Here is a 9616-nt window from a genome sequence, read left to right as displayed (position 1 = left end):
CCTTCGTCAACGTGATCGCGGTACGGGGGCCCGGGGCGTGGGCCGAGGGTCCGGCCTGTCTCCCGCCCGCGCCGCGTCCCGGCGAGCCGGGTCGCCGCCTGGCATGGCCGGGCACGGCCGGGCGCCGGGCGGGGGAGGAGCCGGCCCGGGGCGCTTGGGGCCTAGTACGGCCCGGGGGGACCCGGAGGCGCGCGACCCGCTCTCCCGCCCGGGCCGGGATGGCCCGGCGGGGAGGGGGGAAGGGGCACCGAGGGACAGGGTTGGTGCCCGGGGGCGGCGGTCCCCAAGGGTCTCGAGGCAGGCGGGACCCGCTGCCGATGAGACAGGTCCTCTCTGGCCCCCGCGCGAGGGGGCATGACGGGGCGAAAGTGTCTGGGCCTTCCCGCCCCGCGCGTGGAGGGTCACGGGACTAGGCGACCGAGCGGCTTGGGGAGGGGGCCTGGGCAAGCCCAGCCCCACCCAGAGGGCTTAACCCCTCCGGAAGAGGAAGCCCCGGCCCTATTGAGGGGGAGGGGAGGTATCCCCTGGGGGCAGAGGAGTCAGCTGAGGCCCTTGGCTCAAGCCCAGACTCCTCCTTCCCGAACCTCTCCCGACCTGGGGTGTCTGGCCGGGGGTCCAGGGAGGATGCATCGCAGAGGGAGTTTGGAGTCCCCGCCTGGCTCAGAAGTTGCAGGAGGAGGTGCTCCCGACCAGCGAGGACGGGTCGGAGGGGCTTTGCCTGCTGGGGACACGGGAGAGAGTGGCTCTGAGGGCTTCGGGTAGTCAAGACTGAGGTGGGCGATTCTAAGAGTCTTTCAGTGCCAGGGGAGTGGTGGGGAAGGAGTTAAAATCTCGCTCTCTCTTTCAAAAAAAAGGGCGGGGGGAGATGAGCTCCCTGGGTGTGAGCTGAGGCTGCAGTAATGGCTGCGGCCTGCCATTCCTAGCCAGGCTGGACTGGGCTTGTGGGTCCAGGAAGCTTGGGACAGGGGCTAGAGTTGTCCAGGGACCTGGCCCCAGCCCTAAAGCCAGGGGTTCCAGAGAACTGTGAGTTGGCCATATACTGACCAGAAATGCTGATGAGATAGGGCAGCCGAGGAATGTGGCCAGCCAGCCTGGGTACCGCCACCTGCCTGTGTTGTTTTCAGCCTGGGAGATGATGAGCCTCCTCGTCAGGTCTTAGCATCTCAGAGGGTAGCGTTCCCGGGAGGAGGTGTACTATGCTGGGGGGAGGCCAGACGGAAAGATGCTCCTTGGTCATGAGCATTGCCTTTCCTAGACAGGCTCTGCAAATGACCTGTGCCCCTTCCTTGACCCTGTATCTCCTGGCTCCCCATCTAACAAGATAGAATCTTCAGACCAATGCTGAGGTTTTTGGCACTATGATTTTCTGGGCCCCCTGGGCTCCTGTCTGCCCAGGCTGTCCCCCTGGGGTCAGAGACCCTTTGATTAGACTTGGCATTGACTCAGACTCTTGGGCTCCCACAGCAGGAACACAACACCTGGCCTCCGACCTGGCTTTGCAGGGGTGGCTTGGCTTCTAGGCGGTTAGGTCTGGGAAATGTCTCTGGGGTAAGGCCAAGAATGGAAACAAGTTGCTGGACTCAACCTAGATGTCACTTCCTGCCCCCAGGGGGGCTCTCCAGTAAAGCTGTGCTCCTGGACCAGAGCCCACCCGGTACCCAAGTGGGTTCAGTTTCCGGTTCTGGAGGCCAATCTTTGGCAGGAGGACCCATCTAGATCAGCATCATATACAGAGTCGGAGGTTGTGTTAGGTCAAAAACAGCCCAAGTTCCACTGCCAGGATTAGAGTTTCTGTGACATAAAGGGAAGGTGCCCCCTCCCTAGCCCTTGTGTTCCCCCTTTGGATATTGAATTTGCCACTTTAGCTGGTATGTCCTAAAAGAGTAAGCTGGTTAAATTCCCTTCTTTAAACAGGCTTCCTGAGGAAAACCACCTCTTGTGGGCTGCAGTTGGGATTCCAGTGTCTGGGTAACTCCAATGTTCTCAGGACTACCACACTGGCATTTCTGCCCACCCGATGAATAATCGCAGTTGAGTGTCTTCCAGAAAGAAATGAAGAGGGGACCCCTGGGCTGTGTTCCCATGTTTGCTGCTGAATTTCTGAATTCCCTTTACCTGTTCATCTGGCCTCTGTGTGTCTCAGATCTTTCTCCATTGGCTTTTTTTTTCTACTCACTCTGTGATGTCTGGCCGTAAATAGAAATTGAGTTTAGTGTGTCTAGCAATGTGAGCTGGAGAAAATTATGTAGAGACTTTGCAATGCTTCTAAGAACTAAAACTGATCTTTTGAATTCTGAAAAAGTTGTGATGCTGGAAAAGTCGGAGATGTTTTATCCTAGGGAAACAAGAGGGTCATTTTCAAATATTTAAAGGTGTCAAAGACTGTCCTATGGAGGAAGAACTAGTTTTGGGGTGCCCAAGGGGACTCAGGAACAAGGGATGGAAGTTATAAGATGGGTTTTTGACTCATTATAAAGTCCTTTCTGGCTAGGTGTGGCGGCTCACACTTGTAATCCCAGCACGCTGGGAGGCCAAGTTGGGAGGATTATTTGAGGCCAAGAGTCTGAGACCAGCCTAAGCAACATAGCGTCTCTACAAAAAGTTTTTTAAAAAGAAAAAAAACAGGGAGACACCTCTTAGCAACAAGGGTGCCTGAACGAAGCACATTGGTATACCTAACCCTTAACTGTACCCCACAATATCATAATAAAAAATATTGATTATTAAAAAAAGAAAAAAAAAAAGACTGGACGCGGTGGCTCGGCCTGTAATCCCAGCACTTTGGGAAGCTGAGGCAAGAGGCTCGAGGGGTTTGAGACCAGCCTGGGCAACTTGGTGAGACCTCATCTCTACAGTAAATCACAAAAAAACTAGCTGGGCATGGTGGAAGAAAAAAGAGCTTTCTATAGTTGGAGCTGACCCCAGAAGGAAAGGGGGCAGAGGGATTCGAGGCTGAGACAAGAGGTTATAGTAAGTAGATAACTTGAGGTCACTTCCAACCTTCAGTGAGGAGCCTGTGAGACAGGGAAGCATTAGTGGGGAAATTACATCATGATTCCAACTTAGCTCTGATTCACAGCTGAACAGGAACTCCTGAGGCCAGGGAGCCTGGCTCCCTGAAACTTCTCATCGTGTCCCCTCTGCCAAGGTCACAGTCTGTCAGGCGAGGCTTCTCCTTTATTTGGGAGCCTGGGGTCTCCTAGTTGCCAAAGAGCAGCGGTGGTTCCCCATGCTATGTCAAAACACATCCAAGCACTTTGTGGGCCTTACTGACAATTCCCGGGAAATCAAAACCCTTGTCCCCATTTTACAGCGGGAGACCCTAAGGCTCCCCTGTGATGAGTGTTGAGCATCTGGGCTTCCTTTCTTAGACTCAGTTCTTCATCAGCACGGATGGGGATGGGGTGGATTTCGTCCAGCAGGTGCCCTGTGCTGACACCCCTGCTGGGGTGAGGCTAGTTAGACCACATTCAGCGCTCTCTTCTTAGCCAGAAGCGAAGTAGTCCTCCTCGAGGTCTCCCCCTTCCTCGGTGACTCCTAATCTTTGGGGGCTAACGAAACTTTTTTATGTCTGAGAAAGGTTATAGACCCTTTCCCCAGAAAAGTGTCCATACAAACAAAGCCATGCACACACAGATGGTGTGCAGTTTTGGGGCATGTGGGGGACTTAAGCCTACCTATGGAGCCCGGGTTAGGAACCACTGCTTTAGTTTGTCATTGGGCGTGGGTCATGGGTACTCAGTCCTCACATCACCCCTGGGAGTGAATGGGCGATTCCTGCAGGTTAAGGGAATCAATGCATTCTATTTAAACAGGGCCTCGGGGGGTCTTCATTTGGACTTGCAAGCCCTGAATAAGAACTCAGCATCTCCTACACCTTGACAAATGCTCAGGGCCCTGACCTGTTTATGTGACCCAAGACAAATTATTCCTGTCACCTGGTAGGAAAAAAGTATTTGGTAAAGGAACAGGGCTGTCACCTCAGGCTCAAGGATCTGCTTCTCGGGGGTGAGCAGAAGTGTCTTACATGTGAATTTGGAAATGGCCTGGAAGGGTTGGGTCTGGCCTTATTTGATACCCGTAGCTAGTTTTGAATAATCTAGAGATCTTAGTGAAAATTTACAGGGAAGAGGTGAAAAATATTAGAATGTGAAAATGGACGCCATTGTACTCCAGTCTGGGTGACAGAGTGAGACCCCCGAATTCTAGTCAACTCCCAGTATTCAACAAACATTCACTAATGCTGTTACTGCAGACCTCTGGTTCCTCTCCCCAAGAACTTTCGGTCTAGTGGGGATACACATAAATAAACAGATCATAGGCCAGGCTCGGTGGCTCAGCCTGTAATCCCAGCACTTTGGGAGGCCGAGGTGAGTGGATTGCCTGAGCCCGCGGGTTCGAGACCCGCCTGGGCAACTTGACGGGACCTCATCTCTACAATAAATCAAAAATTAGCCGGGCGTGGTAGCGCGCACCTGTAGTTCCAGCTACTTGGAAGGCTGAGGCGGAAGGATCGCCGGGGCCCAGCAGGTCGAGGTTGCAGTGGCCAGGAGCAGCCACTGCACTCCAGTCTGGGCGACAGAGTGAGACTCCAACTCAAAAAAAATAAAAATAAAAATAAACAGATAATAGAGAGTGTAGATTATACATCCTAGCCACTGGAGTAGAGTACGGATAAACTAAGACCACAGAAATTGCTTGGCATGCATTGCATTTTGGGGAATGGCCAAAAAAGTTCAGTTTGACTTGAATATTATTTACTACTACTTTGAAAATATGGCCAGACGCAGTGGCTCATGCCTGTAATCCCAGCACTTTGAGAGGTGAAGGCAAGAGGATTGCCTGAGCCCATGGGTTCGAGACCAGCCTGGGCAACATGGCGAGACCTCATCTCTACAATAATTCAAGACAATTAGCCGGGCGTGGTGGCGTGCACCTGTAGTTCCAGCTACTTGGAAGCCTAGCAAGTTGAGGCTGCAGTGGCTGTTAGTGTGCCACTGCACTCTAGCTTGGGTGACAGAGTGAGACTCTGACTCAAAAAAAAAAAAAAAGAAAGAAAATATGTCTGCTTTCCTTGAGATCCTCCTAGACTATTAGACCATGACCTGTTTGGGTCTTTTCTTGGGAGCTAATTTATCCTTCTTCTCACCTGGAGACTAAATACAGGAAAGAGGCTTCAGTTATGACAACGAGATGTAGTTTAGACCTTAGAAAGATTTTTTTCCCATTCTAGCTTGAGAGACTGAAGATTGCCTGATGAAGATAGGCCTCTTCACAGGACGTCTCCAAGTGTGGCGGGACACCTAGGTTGGTTATGACCTGTCCTGCTTGAAAGCAAGAGATATTCAAGAAATGATCTCTCAGCCAAGCACAGTAGCTCACACTATAACCCCAGCACTTTGGGAGGCTGAGGCAAGAGGATTGCTTGAACCCAGGAGTTTGAGGTTTGAGACCAGTCTGGGCAACCTAGCAAGACCCTGTCTCCACACGAAATCAAAAAATTAGCCAAGTGTGGAGGTGAGGCAAAAGGATCACCTCAGTTTCAGGAAGTTGAAGCTGTGATGGGCAAGAGTGACACCCTCAACTCAGAAAGAGAGAGAGACAGAGAAAGACAGCCTATGTGATACCCCATGGGAAGTCTGAGGAGCTCTGACTTGACCCCTGCATTATTCTTACAGCCTCTTGGTCATGGCTGTTGAGAGGCAGAGTAGATGGGTGATGGGAATGCATATCTGGGGCCTGTTGATTTTTGCACCTTTTCCCATTCTGAGTCTTCTTTCCAGTCAGGACAGTTCAATGAGGATATGATCCCCACCGTGGGTTTCAACATGCGCAAAATCACCAAAGGGAATGTGACCATCAAGGTGAGGGGCAGAAGCCTGGAACTCTAGGCCCAAGCTATGGGGATGCAGAGGACTGTGTGTGTTGGTCAGGACAACCAAGGCCCCGGGGCGGAGCGAGCTCAAGGAGGGCTGAGGCTTGGGTCCCCTTCCTGGGGAACTGGGAAAAGAAAGATGACATCTGCTGGACGCACCTATAGTCCCGGCTACTCTGGGAGGCTGAGGCAGGAGGATCACTTGAGCCCGGGAGTTTTTGAGACTGGGGTGAGCTATGATCACGCCACTGCGCTCCAGACAGGGCAACAGAGTAAGATTGTCTCGAAATAAATAAATATGTTTTAAAAGACTTCTCAGATAGTCAGAGGGCTGTGAAGAGAGAGGAGAACTGAAGAGAAAAAAGCGGGGGGGTGGGAGTAGGATAGGACAGGAGCGGGCCTTTGGGAGACAGCACTGGTTTAGGTTGTCTGCCGGCTACTGAGCCATCTCACCCTCTTCTTGCTCAGCTCTGGGACATTGGGGGACAGCCGCGTTTCCGCAGCATGTGGGAGCGTTACTGCCGAGGAGTGAGCGCCATCGTGTAAGTAGAGTGGGGTGAGGCCACAGGACTCTTCCCCCTACCTGGCCTCCCCAGCCCTGCCACCTACAAGACCTCAGAGGCACCAGATTGGATTAAACGTAATCCTCGGTTCACGACACACTTTCCATGCAAGGCCTACCTTTTTTTGCATGCTGCTTGTTTCTTACCGGATAAATGCTCTGGGCACCCACTGCCCAGTCTAAGAACCAAGACATCAAACAGTCAAATGTGCGTTCCTCCTCGATGCCTCTCCACAACCCAAAGTTGCCACTGTCTTGAATTTTGTGTGGTTTAAATGATTCGTTCCCTTGCTGTTTTTTGGTTTTGGGGGTTTTTTTGTTTGTTTTTTTGAGTTGGAATCTCACTCCATCACCCGGGCTGGAGTGCCGTGGCACACTCGTGGCCACCCCAGCATCAACTTGCTGGGTTCCGGCGATCCTTCCGCCTCAGCCTTCCAAGTAGTCGGAACTACAGGCATGAGCTATCATGCCCCACTAATTTTTTATTTTTTTTGTAGAGACGAGGTCTCGCCAAGTTGCCCAGGCTGGTCTCGAACCCATGGACTCAGGCAGTCTATTCGCCTCAGCCTCCCAAAGTGCTGGACTGCGGAGCCCAACCCACTCACTTGCTTTTATTTTATTTTATTTATTTATTTATTTTAGTTGGAGTCTCACTCTGTCCCCCAGACTGGGGTGCAGTGGCCGCTCCCGGCCACCGCAGCCTCAACCTGCTGGGCTCTGGCAATCCTTCCACCTCAGCCTTCCAAGTAGCCGGAATTACAGGCACGCGCTACCATGCCCGGCTGATTTTTTTATTTATTGTAGAGATGGGGTCTCGCTGCCCAGGTGAGTCTCGAACCCGCGGGCTCAGGCAATCCACTCACCTCAGTCTCCCAAAGGTGCGGGATTACAGGCTGAGCCACCGAGCCCGGCTCACTCCCTTGCTTTTAAAAAATATAATTTTATTTGTAGCCATTGTGTGGTGACATGCATCTGTAGTTCCAGCTACTTGGAAGACTGAGGTGGAAGAATCATCTGAGCTCAGCAGGTCAAGGTAGAGGTGGCTGTGAGCAGTGTGCCACTGCACTCCAGCCTGGGAGACAAGAGTGAGACCTGAACTCAAAAAAAAAAAAAAAAAATGAAAGAAATAATTCTGTTTGATTGGGCACAGTAGCTCACGCCTGTAATCCCAGCACTTTGGGAGACTGAGGTAAGAGGATTGCCTGAGCCCACGGGTTCAAGACCAGCCTGGGCAACATGGTGAGACCTCATCTCTACAATAAATCAAAAAATTAGCTGGGTGTGGTGGCACATGCCTGTAGTTCCAGCTCCTTAGAAGACTGAAGCAGAAGGATTGCCCAGCAGGTCGAGGCAGTGGTGGCCATGAGCAGCATGCCACTGCACTTCAGTCTGGGCAACAGAGTAAGACTCCGACTCAAAAATAAATAACAATAAATCAAAAATTAGCCAGGCATGGTAGCACGCACCTGTAGTTTCAGCTATTTGGAAGGCTGAGGCAGAAGGATTGCCAGAACCCAGCAGGTCGATGCTGAGATGGCCATAAGTGCGCCACTGCACTCCAGCCTGGGCGACAGAGTGAGACTCCAACTCAAAAACAAACAAACAAATAAATAAATAAATTTATTTGACCAGGTGTGGTGGCATGTACCTGTAGTCCCAGCTGCTTGGGAGGCTGAGATGAGAGAATCAGGGAGTTTGAGGCCAGCCTGAGTAACAGAGCAACAGAGCATCTTTATTTTTTATTATTATTATTATTATTTTTTTTTTTTGAGACAGGGTCTCACTCTGTTGCCCAGGCAGCAGTGACATGATTGTAGATCACTGCAACCTGAAACTCCTGGGTTCAAGCAATCCTCCTGCATCTGTCTCCTGAGTAGCTGGGACTTACAGGTACATGCCACCACACCCGGCTAATTTTTTTATTTTATTTTTGTAGAGACATATGCTTTTTATGTAGAGGCATATGTTTTTTGTAGAGACATATGTTGACCAAGCTGGTCTCGAACTCCTGGGCTCAGGCAGTCCTCCCACCTCTGTTTCCCAAAGTGCTGGGATTACAAGTGTGAGCCATTGTGCCCAGACCATCTTTAGATAAAATAATTTTTTTTAATTAAAAAACAGGCTGAGGCTGGGTGCAGTGGCTCACGCCTGTAATCACAGCACTTTGGGAGGCCGAGGTGCACTTTGGGTGCCTGAGTTCATGAGTTCAAGACCAGTATGGGCAACTTGGCAAGACCTCATCTCTACAATAAATCAAAGAAAAATTAGCTGGGCATGGTGGTGCATGTCTGTAGTTCCAGCTACTTGGAAGGCTGAGGCGAAAGGATCACCTGTACCCAGCAGGTCGAGGCTGCAGTGGTCATGAGTGTGCCATTGCACTCCAGCCTGGGCAACAGAGTGAGACTCCAACTCAAAAAAAAAAAAAAGGCTGGGCTCCGTGGCTAACACCTGTAATCCTAGTACTCTGGAAGGTCAAGGTGGGAGTATCGCTTGAGGCCAGGAGTCTGAGGCCATCCAGGGCAACATAGTGAGACCCCCATCTCTACACACGCAAAAAAAAATTAGTTGGGCTTGGTGGCACTGGTCTGTGGTCCCAGCTACTTGGGAGGCTGAGGTGGGAGGATTGCTTGAGCCCAGGAGCTCAAGGGTACAGTTAGCTATGATCACTCCACTATATTCCAGCTTGGACTACAGAACAAGACCCTGTCTAAAAAAAAAATTTAATTTAATTTAAAAATAATTGTAAGTGAGGCATGGCAGTGATTCACACCTGTAATCCCTGCACTTTGGGAGGCAGAGAGGATTGCTTGAGCCCAGGGGTTCTGACCAGCCTGGGCAACTTGGAGAGACCTCGTCTCTAAAATAAATCAAAAAGGTAACCAGGTGTGGTAGTGCACACCTATGATTCCAGCTACTTGGAAGACTGAGGCAGAAGGATCACCTGAGCCCAGCAGGTGGAGACTGCTGGGTCCAGGCAAACCTCTTGCCTAAACATAGATTGTTTAGTTTTCCTGATAGATAATACAATAGATAAATAAATAAACAATAGGGTTTTTGTTTGTTTGTTTTGAGTTGGAGTCTCACTCTGTCGCCCAGACTGCTGGAGTGCAGTGGCCGCTCCGGCCACCGCAGCCTCGACCTGCTGAGCTCCGGCGATCCTTCCACCTCAGCCTTCCAAG

At 51.2% G+C, this 9616-nt stretch overlaps 1 protein-coding gene across 1 annotated transcript in view; it reads left to right on the top strand.

Annotated features, from left to right (window-relative positions):
• ARL8A (ADP ribosylation factor like GTPase 8A) overlaps window positions 1-9616 on the top strand; it is an 11818-nt gene continuing 2202 nt past the window's right edge. Inside the window, exons 1-3 of the mRNA XM_008069041.2 lie at window positions 1-20; window positions 5784-5864; window positions 6344-6417. Coding sequence (XP_008067232.2) covers window positions 5805-5864; window positions 6344-6417 — 134 coding nt within the window. The 5' untranslated portion in view covers window positions 1-20; window positions 5784-5804. The remainder of the gene's footprint in view (window positions 21-5783; window positions 5865-6343; window positions 6418-9616) is intronic.

Source organism: Carlito syrichta, unplaced genomic scaffold (genome assembly GCF_000164805.1).
Source record: "Carlito syrichta isolate Samal-C Ts95f unplaced genomic scaffold, Tarsius_syrichta-2.0.1 Scaffold311769, whole genome shotgun sequence".
NCBI classification, from domain to species: domain Eukaryota; kingdom Metazoa; phylum Chordata; class Mammalia; order Primates; family Tarsiidae; genus Carlito; species Carlito syrichta.
Note: the sequence above shows the minus strand (reverse complement) of the source record. Positions and strands in the feature narration are given on the sequence as shown.